The sequence below is a fragment of the Chroicocephalus ridibundus genome, chromosome 24 (assembly GCF_963924245.1).
Source record: "Chroicocephalus ridibundus chromosome 24, bChrRid1.1, whole genome shotgun sequence".
Classification (NCBI taxonomy): Eukaryota; Metazoa; Chordata; class Aves; order Charadriiformes; family Laridae; genus Chroicocephalus; species Chroicocephalus ridibundus.
In genome coordinates, this window is record NC_086307.1 from 3,295,110 (window position 1) to 3,312,867 (window position 17,758).

General features: G+C 58.7%; 2 protein-coding genes and 1 long non-coding RNA gene across 3 annotated transcripts; all 3 read left to right on the plus strand.

The window, feature by feature from the left end:
- The first annotated feature begins 177 nt into the window (after positions 1-177).
- PA2G4 (proliferation-associated 2G4) lies at positions 178-12,367 on the plus strand. The gene is made up of 13 exons (XM_063359178.1): positions 178-370; positions 2,955-3,083; positions 3,707-3,812; positions 4,052-4,121; positions 5,234-5,326; positions 6,065-6,128; positions 7,665-7,743; positions 8,771-8,849; positions 9,159-9,292; positions 9,923-10,017; positions 10,543-10,670; positions 11,112-11,165; positions 11,477-12,367. Exons 1-13 carry the CDS (start codon positions 283-285, stop codon positions 11,540-11,542), a joined length of 1,185 nt encoding a protein of 394 aa, XP_063215248.1. The 5' UTR covers positions 178-282; the 3' UTR covers positions 11,543-12,367.
- A 1,560-nt stretch (positions 12,368-13,927) lies between these two features.
- Positions 13,928-15,003, plus strand: LOC134526884 (uncharacterized). Its single transcript, XR_010074047.1, has 3 exons — positions 13,928-14,082; positions 14,667-14,689; positions 14,802-15,003. It is a non-coding gene; the product is annotated as an uncharacterized LOC134526884 (long non-coding RNA).
- A 299-nt stretch (positions 15,004-15,302) lies between these two features.
- ZC3H10 (zinc finger CCCH-type containing 10) lies at positions 15,303-17,643 on the plus strand. The gene is made up of 2 exons (XM_063359082.1): positions 15,303-15,393; positions 16,136-17,643. Exon 2 carries the CDS (start codon positions 16,179-16,181, stop codon positions 17,364-17,366), a length of 1,188 nt encoding a protein of 395 aa, XP_063215152.1. The 5' UTR covers positions 15,303-15,393; positions 16,136-16,178; the 3' UTR covers positions 17,367-17,643.
- Positions 17,644-17,758: the final 115 nt, after the last annotated feature.

Here is a 17,758-nt window from a genome sequence, read left to right on the forward strand (position 1 = left end):
GCCCCCGCGCGTTCCCGCCGCCTCTCGCGAGAGCCGCGGGGCACGCCGGGAGTTGTAGTTCCGCGCCGGGGAGAGCACGCGCTGCCGGGCCGGGCCCGTGTCGCGGCGCCGCGGGGGCCGCTGGGAGTTGTAGTCCGGCGCGGAGGGAGGGGGCGGGGACTCGCCTTCCCAGCGTGCCCCGCGCGGAGCCCGCGCTCCTGCCCTGCTCGCGCTTTCTCGCTCGCGCTCCCCGGAGTCTCCTCAGCGCGGCGGCGGCGGGGGGCGGCGGCGGCGGCTCCCACCATGTCGGGCGAGGAGGAGGCGGCCGAGCTCACCATCGCCGAGGACCTGGTGGTGACCAAGTACAAGATGGGGGGGGACATCGCCAACCGTGAGTGCGGGCCGCGGCCGGGCGGGGGGCGGTGGGCCGGGGGCGCCGGGCCTGGCCGGTGCGGAAGCGGGGGGGGGGGGGGGGCGGGGGGCCGTTGCCCGGGGAGGGGCGGGGGGAGCGGCGGGCGTGGGGCCGGGAGTGAGGCCTGGAGTTCACCCCCCGCACTCTCCCCCTTAACGCCCGTCTCCACACGCTCGTGGGGGGGGAGGGGGCGGCCGCATGTTCCCCTCGGGGCGACCGGGGCTCCCCGGTTGCCGCAGGCCCCGGCCCCGCGCGGTGGCCGCCGGCGGCACGTGGCCTCCGCGCCCCACGTGCACCGGAGGAGGGGGGGAGGCGGGCAGGGCCTGCCGCCCCCCGCTGCCTTCCCTCCCTCCGCCGGCGGGGCCCGGCCCGGCGGAGGCGCTGGCCCGGGACTGCCCCGCTCCGCTCTTTTGTTGGGGGTTTTAACTCGCCCCCCCGCGTCCCGCCGGGCACGGCAGGGCCCCCCCGAAGACCAGCCCCGCGCGGGGGACACACACAGGATCGGGGCGAGCCCCCCCAGGCCGGCCCGGGAAGGGGGGAGCCCCGCGGGGGGGCCCGTGACACGCGTTGTTCATCCCTAAAACTTTCCCCCCCGTGTCCCCCCCTTCCCCCCGTGTTATTTCCTTTTTGCTGTTATTTTTTTCAACGCTTTTCTTCACCGTCTCACTGACGGCCCCTCCGGGGAGGGGGCGGGGGGGGGTGACAGCTCGTTAAAGAGCTCCCGGGACCGGTTCGGTGAGGCAGGACCGGCCCCGGTCCTGGCGTGTCCCACACAGATTGTTGCTGACTTGGGACGCTTCGTCGTCGGCTCCCGAGGGTAACCGGGGGTGGGAGCCGCGGGGCTGCGAGCCACGGCCATGTGGGTGCCCCTCTGGGGAGGGAGGTCACCCCTTTGGCTCCTCTGGCTGCTGGGCAAGCAGGATTTAAGGGTGGCCTCCCCCAGGTGGCCCTGGCTCCCTGACGGGTGCTGTGAGTGTCTTTAGGAAGAGCAAACGCAGAACTGTGGCAAAAAGTTCCAAATGCCTGAGGTTCTTGTCAGAGCAAAGTGCCTTTAATGATAGAAACTGCCTTTTAATTCCCTGAACGACGCGCTGTGGAAGGACGGAGCACAATTAGTAGGTGTTCCTTGGTCAGTGCAATCACGCTCTCTGCTTCGGAGTTTGGTTTGAACGCTCTGATGAGCGCGGCTCTCCATTTATCTTTGCACTCGGTTTGTTTAAAACATTTCCTCTCCTCGCCTCTCTCTGTCCTGCCATCCACCGCATGTCTCTTTATCAGAGTTTTGTCTGTACTTAAAAACATTCCCAGTTTGTTACTTGCGGCGCACGGAAAGGTGACTGAAGGGATTTGAAATTTAATTCATCACGCAGGTGAAAAGACTTAGGGTTTTTATTCAGTGTCAGAGAAATTATGAAAACCCTCCTGCTCGTGGACATCCCCTTCGTCTCTTCCGAAGCATTTATTGTACTTGGAGCACAGGCATCGGTGACAGAAACTCCCACCTGACAGAGGCACTTCACCCAACAGCCTCTTGTAAAAACAATGTGCTCGCAGGGCGAGGAGGAACTGCGAGGGTACCTTTTATCTTGGGATCCCACAACATTTCAGGGTCAGCTTTGTGACTCCCTGTGAAATGTCCCAGCTGGGGAGAGGAGGGAGAAGGGGAAGTGGCAGCTCGGGGTCCGGAGCAGCTCAGCCCCCAGAGTAGTGGCGAGGCCATCGAGATGTGGCTCCTCCAGCAGCCCCCTGTTCCGCCATCCAGATGTGTTTGTGATTGTCACCGCAGCGTTTCAACCAAACCTGCCGCTTTTACGCTCCTTTCCCTCCTTATCTGGTTTTATAAAGCACAAGGCAGGGTGTCTACAGCGGAACCAAAACGCTGCTGGGACTTGCGGGCACTGGAATATTCCCAAAAGTGGGTTCAGGCAGCAAAAGTTCCTCTGGCACGGAGCAAGGCCTGTGGAGTTCCGTGTGTCAGGCGGCGCTGGCGCTGCCAGGCCAGAGCAGCAGCACGTGGGTTACCTTAAAAACACCTTTCTGCAGAGGAAGGGACTGGCGTAACTGGCTCTGCTGCGCCCGTCCTGCACTGCTGCCAGCTCTCGTGCCCGGCCAAGGCTTTCAGCTGCTCCGTGCCTCTGGTCCCGCACGTCCGCAGCGCTGGCCCCTGCCCTTTGATGTGCTGCACGTCCCGTCTCCCAAGTAATTTTCAAACCTGTTTCTGTAGCTCTGACTTCTCCAGGAAGAATGTGGGAGTTTCTGCCCAGCTGCTTTTTCGGACGGCCCTCGGTCTGTGCAGGCCGGTGGCTGAAGCTGCAACCCCCAAAATATATTTGTTTGCTTGCATTCTCTGTGAAAACGTTCTCAAAAACAAAATAACAATTAAAGGGGGATTTCTGCCTGCCCACGGTCCTTTTTGGTGAAGAGCTGAGTCCAGAGTCTTGTTCCCTCTTAGAAAACAAACAGATCTGTCCACCGTGGTGCCGTGCGGTGAACGTTGGTGTTAGATTTAAGGCTGTTTATCGTTAACGTGCTTCAACAGCTCCATGTCTGTGTTTGAATTAAGGGGTCCTGCGTGCGGTGGTGGAAGCGGCAAACTCTGGAGCTTCGGTTCTCTTCCTGTGCGAGAAGGGAGACGCCATGATCATGGAAGAGACTGGCAAGATTTTCAAGAAGGAAAAAGAAATGAAAAAAGGTGAGGCCTGCTCCAAAGACTCTCTTCAGCGTGGCCACGGGTTTTGGTCCTGTTGAGTGGTTGGCGTGAATTGTGAGAGCACAGAAAGCGCTACTCTGTGGTAATTAACGTAAGAAATAGTTTGCTGTTCCCAGAAAGCCAATTTTAACCCAAATCCTCCCTCCTGCCCTGCTTGTAAGCACCACTGATGAGCCTCGGCGTCCTGTTCCGATGCATCCCATCCTCCACGTTGTTGTCCCCAGTAGCTCTTGTTTCAGTGGGAGACCTGTGGTACCATTATCGCAGGTCTGTAGCTGCCGTGGAAATTGTGTGACGCTCGCGTGTGTCACCCAGAGCTCCCTGATTTCTGTTATGGAGACTCGAGGTCCCTTTTGCAGGTGTCTCACCGCCTCGGATGTATTTCTTTGACATCCTGGGCAGAAGGAGAGCCGGTGCGGGAGCAGCCCACACGCCGCATTCCTCGTGGCTCTTTGGCCAGAGACTTGTGTAACGGGGCATTTTCCAGCACTTCAGAAACCGAAATCCTGAGTGAGGATCCGCACTGGCGGGGCTGCTGCCTCTGCTGGCTGTGAGACTGCAAGATTTCATGGATATATATATTTTTTTTTTTTTCCCCTTTGTAGGTATTGCCTTCCCAACGAGTATATCGGTAAATAACTGTGTCTGTCACTTCTCCCCACTGAAGAGTGACCAAGACTACATCCTCAAAGACGGAGACTTGGTCAAAATGTAAGCGTCTCGGTTATACTTCTTGTTACAACGATTGTGTTACACTGTTGGCATCTGAGCTTGGCTTTCTAATCCTGCTCGGTGTGTTAAATACTTCCTCGGCGTGGCTAATTAGAGACTCTAATAGCCAGTCAAGTGAAGCGCTGGAAACACGCTTGAGTCTTCTGATACTTCTAGAAGTCACAAAAGTTTCCTGAGCTGTGACGCCCCGCCTGTAATTAACTCTCTTTGCGTTGCAGTGACTTGGGAGTCCACGTCGATGGCTTCATAGCGAATGTAGCACACAGTTTTGTCATAGACGCCTCCAAGGTAGGTTGGTAATGGAGTGGTGTCTCCCGTCGCTGCTGTTTTACCTGCGCTCCGAAAGGGAGATTAAAAAGCTGATGTTTGGGTGCTGCTGGTGCCAAAGGCGGCAGTGGCGGCGCAGAGCCTCGGAGCAGTGTCTGCTCCGTTTCGCAAAGGCGCCGCAGGTCTGGTGTCACAGCAGCGATGGGGCGAAAACCGTCCCTTTCCTAAAAATTATCCAGCCCTCTGGGAAATGAGGGCTGAGTGTTTCACTGTTTCAACATGGACAATTTTGCAAGGTTACGTGTAATTTGACAAACCACGTGTGAGCGGCGCTGCAGCGAGTTATTTGCATGTAGAGTGTCTGGGGCTGTGGGGCGGACTGGGCAGACTGGTTTTGCTGCCCCCTCTACCGGCCGAGGCCCAGGGAGTCGCTACCTTCGCCTCTGCAAACTGAGCTGAGGGGTGACCCCAAAATTGGTCCCTTCTGCCCACTTTTCCTGCCTGCACGGACTCTTCTCAGCCGGGGCTGATGGCAGCGTACAACCCCAGCACGTGTCGGTGAGGTCACCACCGCGGCACGTGGGGTTTGGGCCGGCATTTTGGCAGTGACACTGAGCCACGCTCATGTGCTGGGAATCAGTGTTGCGTGTGTAAAGTCACCACAGAACGTATTTTTAGCTGTATTCTTGGGAGGAGGATGGCGGCGTGGGTCTTGATAATGGTTTTGCTCCAGTGGCTGCGTCTGAGCGACTTAGTGGGGAGAAGACAAAAAAACCAAAAGTAATCTTTTGAAGTGGACTGAAATCTTTGCAGTCCACGTTTCTGGCTACAGGGGAGTCTTGTCTTGTCTTCAGTCTTTGACAGTGATGCGCTTGTACGAGGGTGTCTCTGTTGAAACTCGAGAGAGAGTCGATTTGGTTGTGGGAGATACTCTTCTGCTCTTCTCATGGAGGAGAGACTAATGATGGAGCTGGAAGCCTTTCCACCTCTGAGCTACATTTCTCTGTCCGCGTCAGGGGGGACGTGTCCAGTTAGATGGAGAATCTCCATCTCTAGACACTCAGAACAGCTTTTTTACTAATAAGAGGGAAGGGAACGCACCTTAAAAAGCCTTTATTTTTCTGTTCTTCCAGGAAAACCCCGTGTCAGGCCGTAAAGCCGATGTCATCAAGGCGGCTCATCTTTGTGCCGAAGCCGCGCTGCGCTTGGTAAAGCCTGGAAACCAGGTGAGTGACTGCTACGAGGCAAAGTGTGTCTGGGCACGGGGCGAGGAGCTCAAGTGCAGGCGCTGCCTGTGCCGCGCTTTGTGTGCCGCAAGAAAAGCGTGTGACCTCGCCTGGGAGGAATCGCCCAGCGATGTGGGGAATGTGGAAGCAGCTGTCTGCAGGCAGCTGAGCCGCTGCTGGGGTGAGCACCGGCCTGCTGGGGCTCTTCTGGCAGCACCTCCGGCTTCCCTACGGGACCCCAGCTCTTCCTGTGCCATGGTGGCTTCGCAGAGAAGCGTGGGTGCTCCCACTCGCCAGTCCTTTCCTTGCTGGGGGCAGCTGGGCTCGCACAGCCGGTGTTCCCTTAAGTCTCCCACTGGCACTTCTCCCTCCTCAGGCGCCGCAGCAGCCATAGGCGATCTCCTTTGTCGCTGTGTTAATATTCCAAACGTACTCGCGTCGCTCTCGGTTCCTGCTGTACTCCCCTAAAGAGGGGTGGCTTGTGTGAAGGCACCGGGTGCAGTGCGGGAAGCTGAGCTGACCTCGCGTTCTGTGTCATTTTTATTGATGCAGGATTAAAAATGGAAGCCTGACACTGTTTCTCTGTTTTTTTTTTTTTTTTTTTTTGAGGGTGTTAGAGCACCAGTCGGTTAGAAAGCCTGCCCGTTTTATCACAGAACGCTGTCAAGTTAAAACAACTGTCATGCTCGTGGCTTGAATTTTGTATCCTTAATGTGTTCTCATGTGTTCTTCATCCAGAACACACAAGTGACAGACGCGTGGAACAAAATAGCCCACTCGTTTCACTGCACGCCGATCGAAGGTAAGGACGGGGAGCAGCCGATCGGGGGGAGCGATGTTTTAGCGGCCCACCAAACCCTGCTCAAATTCTGGGAAGCGTTTAATGACTACGATTCCTGGACACGCCATCTTTAAATGCAGCAGCCTTTGCTAAAAAAACAAAAAAAAATCCTTCGAAACTCTCTAGATTCTTCTTTCTTCCTCTGTTGGTTTTTTGGATTATTAAAGATGCATTAATCTAGGAACGATAGACGCGGGCGTCCATGGCTGGTAGGTAGCGTGGGCTTCCTGCCGACCTCGGGCAAGTCGCGCGACCCTCTGCTTTCGTACTGGACCGCTCGTAGTTAAAACCCCTTTAGCGAATACGCAACAGAGCTCGTTTGTAAGGCAAGAGGCGCTGCAAAGAAGCCCATAGATGTGCAGGGTATGTAATTTCCTGCCAGCTCTAAGCCGATTCCCGTTGTCTTCGCGGGGTTGATAACGGGGGGTGGGAGGGGAAAGGCGCTGGGGCAGCTTCTGGTGGAAATGAGACCGCTTGTGGGAAAAGGTGGCGAGAGCTTAGCCTGACATTTGGCACCCGCAGATGCTTTCCTCCTACTCGGTGACATCACTGTCAAAACGGTTCTTTCGGCCACAATTAAATCGGTCCATTATTCCATTATTAGTTAGATTTCCTGAAAATACTGCAAAGCTGGCTCCTTCTCTTCGCTCGCCTTAGCCCAGTCTTGGAACATGGGTTCCCTGTTCCGTGTGTGGGATGGCTTTGTGGGTCTCCTCAATGCTCTGCGCCTTTCTCTGTGAAAAACCATGGCATCAGCTGCAGTGAGGAGGCGGCCGCTCGCACTGTCAAGGGAGTTTAAGCAGCCACTGTTTTGGAAACAGTCAAGTGCCGTAATTATCCAGGCACTGGCAGCAGCATAAGGCCCCGGTTGATGAAAACAAACGGAGCTGTTGGCGGCTGGGGCTGTGCTTCCCCTCCCCGCCAGCGGCCGCCGTCCTTCCTGAGGGGAGACGTGCGACTGTCCCTGCTGGGCTGGTGGCCTGGGGAGAGGAACAGGAATGGCCGCGAGTGCCCCTTCAATTTGAAGGTGAAGTGTAGGAAAGGAAGGAAAAGGGAAGCAAATCCCCCAGAATACACTTCGTGTGCTGTACAGCCGAGGTGCTGGGGAAAGGACTGAAAATTTCCATTGATTTGGCATCTTTATAAACACCCCGCACGTGCCTGCGGGTTCACCTCCGCTCCATTGCAGCTCACGGCACGTGCCCGATGGAGACGTGGCGACGCTTCAAAGTGCTTGGCTGCTGGCCGTGCCTCGTGCCGGCGCTTCCAGCTCCTCCTGGCTGGCGAGGAAGCGTTGCTGAAGTCAGGGTGGGCTTTGGGGAGCCCGGGCTCTGTGCTAATGCGCTTGACGGCCTGCGACTGAAGCCGTTGATGGTTTCCTTCACTGCTGGCTGTAGCCGAGGGCTGCAGTCCTGGGCCCTGTGGTGTTTGTAACCCAAGTCCCGGTGTCGCTGTTTTGCGGCTCAGAGGCGTTAATGGATTCTCTTGTCGCGGCAGGGATGCTGTCGCACCAGCTGAAACAGCACGTGATCGATGGAGAGAAAACAATCATCCAGAACCCTACAGACCAGCAAAAGTAAGCATCACCTCTGGGGTTGCTGCTTCCAGCAGCAGTTGGGCGGGGTGTGACTAGGTCCAGAATGGTGACCCTGTTTCTCGCTGTGGTATCAAGGGGGAGGACGTAGCAGGTATGTTTGATTTAACCGGGGTATAGACTGCTCCCCGTATGGCCTCTTTCTTAAAGTCTGACCCAATATGGCAAACTAACAGCTCTCTAGCCCCGTATCTTCTTGCCCTTTCTGTGTGAACGTGAAGCGTGGCTCTGTTTGGGGGTTGTTCTGAGAAGGAAAGGCTGGAAGTCGCTGACGTGAGGCTCCTCGCTGGCACCTACGAGTGCTGTTGGTTTCTGTCCAGTTTCTCGAAGGAGTCTGCTGGAGGCTGCCAGCAAAATAACCAACTGTTGCTCCTCGTAGCAGTGGATGCAAATTCACCAGGAGCTGTGCCAAGACCTACCGTTTTGTCTCGCAGAAGCTGCCAGGAGCCCACTGGATGGTGATGGCTGTCAGTAGGATCTCGGCATGGTTTTGACCTAATGAGCTGGATATGTCATTCCGTTCTGTTCCAGCAGCTCTTCTCCCTCAGAGATCCATCGGGGTTGGGTCTCCTGCTGAACATTTATTGCTCAGTGGCTTTAAAATCCAGCTCTTGGCCTGTAAGTTCTTCGGCCTGGCGAGGTCCCAGGCGTGGTGGGGCTCTTGGCCTGCCTGGGACATGACCACGAGTTCAAAGAGCTGGTGCTGAGTGTCCGAGAGACCTCCCACCCCTTACTGGGGATGGAGCTGCTTGTCATGGGCAGGAGGAGCCCTGGCTGGTCACTGGTTTTTCTCTGCCAGCCCATCACTGACCAGCTCTGCCGCCGCTTCTGCTCTTCTGGTCAGGGACTTGGTCACTGCAGCACAACTTCGTGCTCCGAGACCTTCTCTGGCTGAGCCCAGCGTGGGCCTGTTGGAGGAGCTCTGGCCGTGTAGGAGGTTTTTGCCTTCTCTATTTACCGTTCAGACTCACCAAACTTTGTTTTTTTCTTTTTTTTCTTTTTCATCCAGGAAGGACCACGAAAAAGCAGAATTTGAGGTCCATGAAGTTTATGCTGTTGACGTTCTTGTCAGCAGTGGAGAGGGAAAGGTGGGTTTGGTGCTTCTCGGTCTGCCGTTCCGCTGTGCGTGTGGTCAAAGCGGCCACGTTTTGGGATAGTCGTCAGCATCGTGTGGTGCTAACAGCCGCATCCTTGCGGGTGCTAGTCCCAGACAAGGAATACTTGCTGCCTGGCTCTCGCTGCGTCTTTTTGGGTGGCACTTTTTCCATCCCAAAAGTCGAGGTGCCCCTTTCCAGTGTTGGAGTACGGGCGGTGCTGGCGGGGCAGGAGGTTGGCTGGTGTGGCTGAGGAGGTGCTGCGCCGCTTTCCTGGTCTCTCAGCGCTGTTCGCATTTTCAGGCAAAGGACGCCGGCCAGAGAACTACGATTTACAAAAGGGACCCCTCCAAACAGTACGGCTTGAAGATGAAAACCTCCCGTGCCTTTTTCAGCGAGGTGGAGAGGCGCTTTGATACTATGCCATTTACTCTCAGGTATTTGCTCTTACTCGTGGCCTCCCTGTGTGTTCAGAGCCGGGCGCTTTGCGTGAGCTTACAGCCCGCGCTGACGACAAAACCGACTTGATTTCCCATCCCGTCACAGAGCGGGAGGCAGCCTTTGCGGCTTTACGTGGGGTTTGCTGTATTTGAGCCCAGGAGTGGGTGTAGGAAGGATGTTACAGGCTTAAGCAGGAATCCCAGGCAGAGCCTGAGGATTTGAGAATCTCCTGTGCCTCGTGTGGCAGGTGGGGAGCGGGGAATCGCGTTTAAAATAAAACAGAGTGGGGTGAAAGCAGTGTCGGGCTGCCGCGTGCAGGGGCGAGGCGGTTCCAGTCGGTTTTTATAAGTGACTTACTCTCAAACTAAGGAAACAATGTTCACTGGATGGGCTCTTTTCACCCTTAAATCCGCTTGCCTTTTCCCCTCTCTGGAGGTAACAGTGCACCCGGCAGCTGCCTGCTCCGACAGTCTGCTTTGTCACCGTACCGCGACAGGGCTGGGGCGAGGGGGACACAAGGGATTCGAGTCTCCAGCTGACCCTGGGGGCAATTCTGAAACCGGCAGGGTGGAATCTGGCTTCTAGGAAAGGTCCTGAGCTCAGGTGTGGCTCTGTCTCCTCCGCAGGGCATTTGAGGATGAGAAGAAGGCCAGGATGGGGGTGGTGGAATGCGCCAAACACGAGCTGCTCCAGCCTTTCAATGTCCTCTACGAGAAGGAAGGTGAGTGCCACGGGTGGGAGCCGGCTGTGGACAACTGTCGGTGGGTTCCGGAATCTGGCGAGAGCGTTGCTGACTCTGCCGCTGTGGAAATACCAGAGATGCACTTCGAGGGCCCTGGGATTTATCCTCCAGGAAACTCGCTACCCGTTTGGCTTCTGGATTTTGTTTTGGAGTCGTTCCAGTGATGAGATGAAATTTTTATTTTATTAATTTTTTTTTTTTTTTTTTTTTTTTTGGTGGAGTGATTTCCTGGGCAGGAGGGAGGATTGCTGGCTGAGGCTCGCTGGTCGGCTTACGGAGCGGGCTCGGCAGGTGGTGCCGAAGGAATTGTTTTGCCTGGCCGGGGCAGGTTTAAGAAGTTCCTGCAAGATGGTTTGGGGGATTTTTTTGGTTGTGTTTTTTTTTTTTTTTTTTTTTAACAGTGACAATATAGAAATCGTGTAGGAATCGAAACATCTGGCCGAGATACCTCGTGGATCAGATTCGTGGGGCGGCGGTGCAGTAACGCCCCTTTCTGTCTTGCAGGAGAGTTTGTTGCACAGTTCAAATTCACAGTGCTTTTAATGCCCAACGGTCCCATGAGGATAACCAGCGGCCCCTTCGAACCGGAACTCTACAAATCCGAGTTTGAGGTGCAAGATGGAGAACTGAAGGTTGGTTGAAAAAATAATAATAATAAAACGGATGCAGCGCATCGCACGGCTCACCCTGGTTTGGCGTCCCTCGGGGTTGAAGGCGGGAAGGAAAATCCGCACCACGACCGCAGGGGAGGGACCGAGACCTGAGCTTAGAAAGGGAAAGGTTTGCTGAAGGCCAGCTTGGGCCCCTGTTTTCCTGCCTCGGGCACCAGCTCTCGTGGCTCGATAGCGCCCAGCCCTTTTCTAGGAGGGGCTGAGAACTCGCCATGGCTGGCTCCGGGGCCTCATACCTCGGTGGGGTGTGAGCCCGTGGCGTTCCCCGACCATCTCTGCGCCCCTTGGGACTCCCCTCAGTGGCTGGCGGCGCTTGGTCGGCTTTAAAGGCGGTTTCCCTTTAACTGCCGTCAAAAAAAGGAGTCGGCTGTCTAGCTTCTTACGTTTCCTTCCTGTCTTCAGGCCCTTCTACAAAGTTCTGCAAGCCGGAAGACCCAGAAAAAGAAGAAAAAGAAGGTAATTTGGCCAGGTTTGGGGGGGGGGGGGGATTCTCTCGCGCTCGGCAGCGCCCAAACGTTGCCCAGCTCCTGCTTTGGGTCCACCTTACGGAATGCCCCTGGTGTTCCCCTGCCTCGGGAAGCAGCAGCCTCCCGGAAAGGGTCTCCTTCTTTCCCTCCTTTTTCTTTTTCTCTTTCTTTTCCTCCCAAAAAGGTCCCTTGAGGTGGGGGGGGGGGGGGGGGGGGCCGGCCGTGCTGTTCCCGTTGTGGCGGCACGCGGTCCCCCGAGCGAGCCCCCTTCTGATGGCCGCCGTGGCTTTGTCTCCGCAGGCTTCCAAGAACGCCGAGAACGCCACCACGGGGGAGACGGCGGAAGAGAACGAGGCCGGCGACTGAGCAGCGCCCGCTCCCTCCACGTAGCGCCCGATTCACACACAGTCGCCCCCTTTTTCCCCCCCCCTTCCCCCCCCGCCCGAAAAAAAAAAATTTAAAAAAACCAAACACAAAAACAAAACAAAACAAAAAAACAAACCCCACACAAAAACCAGAAGCGAAATAACCCGGCACTGTTTGTCTCATAACGACCAAACACCAAACAGGCTGGACTTCCCACTGACTACAACCAGCTCCTCTTGACTTTGCCAACCAGGGAGGGTTCTCTCAGCCACTTCAGACTTCTTAAAAAGAAAGCAGAAAAATAAAATCAGGAGTAAAAGCTAGTCTATAATCCACTCTTTCTAACCTTTTATACTCCCCACACATGAAGAGTTGAACAACCAACTGAGAGAGGGAGCGAAGAGAGCCGCCTGCTTTCCGCTTCCTCCCTTTTCTCTTTTCTTTTTTTTTTTTTTTTTTTTTAAAATTTCTCCCTTTACAGATTTTCTTGGAGGGGGGAAAAAAAAGAAAAAAAACCAACCAACCAAAACCCAACCCAACAGCTGATCACGCCCGAGGAAAAAACAAAAAGAAACCGCCCTGTGTTTGGCGACCCGGTACGCGTGGACGGTGGAAGGCGATCGGCCGCGCAGGCATTCCTCGCCGATACCCTGGGGCGGAGGATTTCTCGCTCTTCTCTTTTAGCCTCTAGATTGTACATTTATAATTGGGAAGAAAAAAAAAAAAATATAAAATTTTATGTCCCCTGTGAAACTGTAGACTGTTCCGTCTACTCTGGTCTGTCTCTGCCTTGATTTTTACGTATAAACGCTCTATTTTTTAACACGCCGCTGTGGCGAGCTCGTTTTTAAACCGACTGTCCAAGCTGCTGGGGGGCAGATGAGGTTTCCCCCCGCAGCCCCGCGAGCTGCCCGCGCCGGCGGGGGGTGAATTCCCTGGTGTCCGGGGGTGGTGGTGGTGGGGTTTCTCCTGTTTCCACGTCCCAGGAGCACATTCCGCTCTTGGATGTGCTTTTGGTGGCTCTCGGCTGGGACGGGTGAGGGAAACGCAACGGGAGTTGTCGGCCTTGGGCCAGAGTCCGGCTGGGGGTGTTGCGTTGTGCTTCTGGAGTGAGTCTTTTCTTAAAAAACCAAGAAAAAATACCCAAAAAAAAGAAAACAACAAGAAAAACGCCTATTTAACTACATGTAGTTGAATGTGAGAGGTTTTTTCTTCGCTGCTACCTGCTGACGGGCGCTCTGGTTCTTCTGCTGTAGCTGAATTTCGGGGAAAATTCTTTGCCTTGAAGTTTTGGAAAAATTCTTCGCCTTAAAATTTTGGGAAAAATTCCTTGCCTTGAAATTTCAGGAAGGTGCTTTGCCTTGAAATGGCGGGAAAGTGCTTTGCGTTGAGCTTTCGGAAAAGTTCTTCGCCTTGAAATTTTGGGCCAGTTCTTCGCTTTGTCATTTCGCAAAAGTTCTTTGCCTTGAAATTTTGGGAAACATTTTTCGCCTTGAAATTTCAGGAAAGTTCTTTGCCTTGAAATTCTGGGAAAAACCTCTTCGCCTTGAAATTTTGGGCCAGTTCTTTGCTTTGTCATTTCGCAAAAGTTCTTTGCCTTGAAATTTTGGGAAACATTTTTCGCCTTGAAATTTCAGGAAAGTTCTTTGCCTTGAAATTCTGGGAAAAACCTCTTCGCCTTGAAATTCTGGGCAGGTTCTTCGCCTTGAAATTTTGGAAAAACTCTTGGCCATTGAAGCTGCTCCCGGGCGTCGCGGCCAGCCCCGGGCTTTCTCCCCCCGATGGGGATTTTCCACCCCAAACTGCCTGCCTGCAAATATCACCACAGTCAAAAAAAGCCAATAAACGATGCGCTGTGTTATTTATTTTTTTTCCCCTGAATTCCCCCCCACCCCGTTCTGGAACTGTCGAGGGCACGGATCCGAGGCCTGGACCGTGAGGGACGAGAGAAACCCTCGTTTGGTGTTTTTTAAGCACAATTCTGGCCTGCGCAGGGAAGGGGCGGCGTGAACCTCCCTCACTGACCCACGGCGCGGATTGATAAACCGCTGTTGCTTAATTTAATTTATTTTTACTTTAAAAAAATAAAAAATACTTCATCTCCTGATAAAAGAAACAAAAACCCAGTTTAAAAAAAAAAAGATACAAGTGGAAACTCCCACTAACGGCTCTGTAACTCTTATTTTTCGTCTGTTGCGTATAAATTCATCGGGGCTGCTCGGGGCGAGGGGGGGGGCACTCACCGGGCCCGGGGCTGCGCAAAATGGCGGCGGGCGAGCGGACTACATATCCCGTCATGCCCCGGGAAGGCGGGACTACATCTCCCATCGTGGCCCGCGCCGCGGGAGGGGGCGTGACCACGGGAGCTACCCTATAAATAGGCCCCGGCGGGCGGCCGCGGCCTCTCTCGGCCGCTGCTGCCGCCATCTTGTGGGGCTGCCGCCGCCGCCGCCGCCTCCATCCGGTTCCATCCGCCGCCCCCGCCGGCGCCCGCCCGCCGGGACTGACCGCGGCGCCGCCGCACCGCCATGAGGGCCAAGGTGAGCGGCGGGGGGCGGCGCGGGGGCGGCCGATGGCGCTTCATCCCCCCCCTTCCCCCTGAGCAACGGCCGGGCCTGGCCGGAGAGCCCGGGGGCTGGGGGGGACCCTGAGGGGGGGACTCCGTGGGGAGGGGCCTCCGTTACACCGGGACGTGGAGCGGGGACGGGGGTGTCGGTGCGTGGGGCTGGGGGGTGGGTGAGGGGGGCCGGAGACGGGGTCTCTGGGTGTGTGGGAACGGGGGGGCGGCTTGTTGGGGGGTGCCCTGTCGCGGGGAGGGGGGGCGTCCCTATGTCGTGGGTGGGGGGGCTCCATATGGTGGGGGCCTCCATATCGTGTGGAGGGGGGGCTCTATCGTGTGGAGGGGGGCTCCATATCGCGGGAAAAGCCCCTGTGTCGGGGGAGGGGGTGTCCGTATCGCGGGGGGGTCCCTATGTCGGGGAGGGGGGTGTCCATATCGCAGGGGGGGTGTGTCCCTGGGCTTCGGGGCAACCCTGCCCCGGGCACACGGCGCGGGGGGACCGCGGCCGCCAACTCTCCCCGGTACCGGCTCTAACGGCACCGCTCTCCCCCCTTCTTCCCGCAGTGGCGCAAGAAGCGGATGCGCAGGTACGTGGGGCCCCCCCGGGGCCGCCGCGGGGAACCGGGGGGGGACCCGGGCCACCGGCCCGTCCTGGTGTGCGAGGCCGACCCCGGGGGCTGAGCGCCGGTGTCTCCGCAGGCTGAAGCGCAAGAGGAGGAAGATGAGGCAAAGGTCCAAGTAGGCCCTGCCGGGCCGCCGCCGCCGCCACCGGGGAGAGACGTCCCGGTGCCCCGGAGACGTCCCGGTGCCCCGTGGGAGGAGGCCCGGCGCCGCGGGGGGATCCCGCCGCGCCGGGCCGGTTGTGTGCTATGTGCCGCCAATAAAGCTGGTGTTGTCGGGACACGGTGTGGTTCCTCGGGAGCGCCGGGGGGGCGGGGCGGATCCTCCGGTAACGGGGCTGGGAGGGGGTTATGGGTCCCCCGGTAACGGGGCGGCGGGATGTCCTCGCGACCGGGGTCACCGAGCTGTGCTGAGGGGGAATCCCGCCCCGCGAGGGCGGGCCGGGGGTCTCGGCGCGGCCGAGGGAGCTCCGCGACGGCGGCGCATCCGTGTGACGTCACTCCTGACGGAAAAAACGTCTCCTGTGCCGCTGCACGCCGGGAGGAAACGCACGTTTCCTTCCGGGTCGCCCCGGAAGCACCATAGAGCACTTCCGGCCCGGCGCAGAGCGGCGGCCGGAAGGGGCCGCTCATTGTTGGCGCTGGAGGACCCGCGAGGAGGCCGCGAACGGGTGAGTGCGGGGCCGGGGCCGGGACGGGCCGCGCCGCCACCGGGACAGGCCCCGCTCCGCCGTCCCGGGGGCCCCGCGCCGGCCGCCCCCGCTGGGCCCCGCCCCGGGCCCCGCCACCGCTGCCGGGCCCCGCCGCCGGGCCTGCCCCGGGCCTGCGGGGCGGTTGCTATGGAGACTCGGCGGGGGGGCCGCGCCCCCGCCGCCTTCCCGGTGAGCCCGGCGGGGCTGTCCCGGGACGGAAGCCCTTCGGAGCCGGGCCCGGCCGCGCCCGCATCGCTCCAGCCGGCCCGGGCTGCCCCCAGTGACACTGGCAGCGCCGGGGAACGGCCGTGAGCGGCTGCCGGGAACCCCCCCGCGGCTCGGGGGGCACTGGGCAGGGACACCCGGGGCTGCGGCGGGACGTGCTGTCCCCGGGCCGGCTGCCGGGCGGTGCCGGTGCCCCGGGGCGGGTGTTTCCCTGTCGGTGTCGGTGTCCTGGGGTGGGCGTTTCCCTGCCAGGGCGGGTGTCCCAGGGCGGGTGTTCCCTCCGCCGGTGCCGGTGTCCCGGGGTGGGTGTTTCCCCCCGGGGGGGTATTTTCTCCCCTGTGCCGGTGTCCCGGGGCACGTGTTTCCCCCTCCATGCTGGTGCCCTGGGGCAGGTGTTCTCTCCGCTGGTGCCGGTGTCCCGGGGTGGGTGTTTCCCCCCTGGTGCCGGGGGGCTGCTCCCAGTGCCCTCCCTCACCCTCCTCCCTCCCTCTTGCAGTGCCCGGAGCCCCGCGTCAGCGGCGGCGGCGGCGACGACGAAGATGCCCGACCGGGACAGCTACAACAATGGCAGCAGCGGCGGCGATGAGGTGGGCGCTAACGCCGACGACATCTGCCGCGATTTCCTGCGCAATGTCTGCAAGCGGGGGAAACGTTGCCGGTTCCGTCACCCCGACATCAGCGAGGTCACCAACCTGGGCGTCCGCAAGAACGAATTCATCTTCTGCCACGACTTCCAGAACAAGGAGTGCGTCCGCCTCAACTGCCGCTTCATCCACGGCACCAAAGAGGACGAGGACTGCTACAAGAAGACGGGCGAGCTGCCCCCGCGCCTGCGGCAGAAGGTGGCGGCCGGGCTGGGCCTCTCGCCCGCCGACCTCCCCAACAGCAAGGAGGAGGTGCCCATCTGCAGGGACTTCTTGAAGGGCGACTGCCAGCGCGGTGCCAAGTGCAAGTTCCAGCACCTGCAGCGGGACTACGAGTACGAGGCGCGAGGCATGGCCGCCCGTGAGCAGGGCATCGTGCCCGCCGGCCGCCGCTACGACCCCTACGACGCCATCTACGACCCCGACCGCTACGATGACCACGACCCCGTGCTGAAACGGCGGCGGGTGGACGGGCTGCACTTCGAGAGCTATGAGTACAGCTTCGCCAGCCCGCGGACGGTGGAGTACCGCCTGCTGGAGGAGGAGAACATCATGCTGCGCAAGCGCGTGGAGGATCTCAAGAAGCAGGTGAACAACCTGCTGGCCACCAACGAGGTGCTGCTGGAGCAAAACGCCCAGTTCCGCAACCAGGCCAAGGTGATGACGCTGAGCTCCACCGCCACCGCCACCGAGCAGACTCTGGCCCCCACCGTGGGCACTGTCACCAACTACAACCACAGCATCGCGCAGACGCACACCACGCTCAGCAGCCAGGCCCTGCAGCCCCGGCCCGTTTCCCAACAGGATTTGGTCGCTCCCGCCGGCGCCCAGGCAGCTCCCCCCGCCAACGCCGCTCCCCCCATGAACCCCGAAATAACCCCGCTTTCGGCCGCCTTGGCCCAGACCATCGCCCAGGGCATGGCCCCCCCCGTCTCCATGGCGCCGGTGGCCGTCTCGGTGGCGCCGGTGGCCGTCTCCATGGCGCAGCCGCTGGGGGGGATCACCATGAGCCACGCCACCACCCCCATGGTGACGTACCCCATCGCCTCCCAGAGCATGAGGATAACGGCCATGCCCCACTGACCCCCCCCGCCGCGGGGGCCGCGAGCCCCCCACTGAACTGAGCCCCCAGGGGCAGCGGGAGGAGGAGGAAGGACAGACCCTCCCCGGACAGTGATGGCGGCTCCCGGAGAGGTGCAGGAGTGGGGGGTACAGTGACACCCCCTCCCCCCGGGGGCTTTGCTCTTTGGCCTGGCACACCCTGCCCAGGGGTAAGACCTCCCGGGGGGGGGAGTCGGGGCTGCTCCCCCCGTGTATGAACACAGCCCCCCTGCCCCATGCCGGGTCTGTGTCCCGGTGGTGGGGGTGGGGGCGGGGGGGGGGTGGGGCAGCACCGGGGCTGCGGCCCCCCCTGAGCCCTGTAATGTTTTCAACTATTAAAAAAAAACCCAAAAAAGAAGTCAAAAGCGATGGCT

What these genes read in the sequence shown, in the direction of transcription:
- PA2G4 (XM_063359178.1), top strand. Translation starts at nt 283, where the DNA reads ATGTCGGGCGAGGAGGAGGCGGCCGAGCTCACCATCGCCGAGGACCTG. An exon ending in AACCCTACAGACCAGCAAAA is followed by an intron (nt 7,744 to 8,770) that starts GTAAGCATCACC and finishes TTTTTCATCCAG; the next exon opens with GAAGGACCACGAAAAAGCAG. An exon ending in TGTCCTCTACGAGAAGGAAG is followed by an intron (nt 10,018 to 10,542) that starts GTGAGTGCCACG and finishes TCTGTCTTGCAG; the next exon opens with GAGAGTTTGTTGCACAGTTC.
- ZC3H10 (XM_063359082.1), top strand. Translation starts at nt 16,179, where the DNA reads ATGCCCGACCGGGACAGCTACAACAATGGCAGCAGCGGCGGCGATGAG.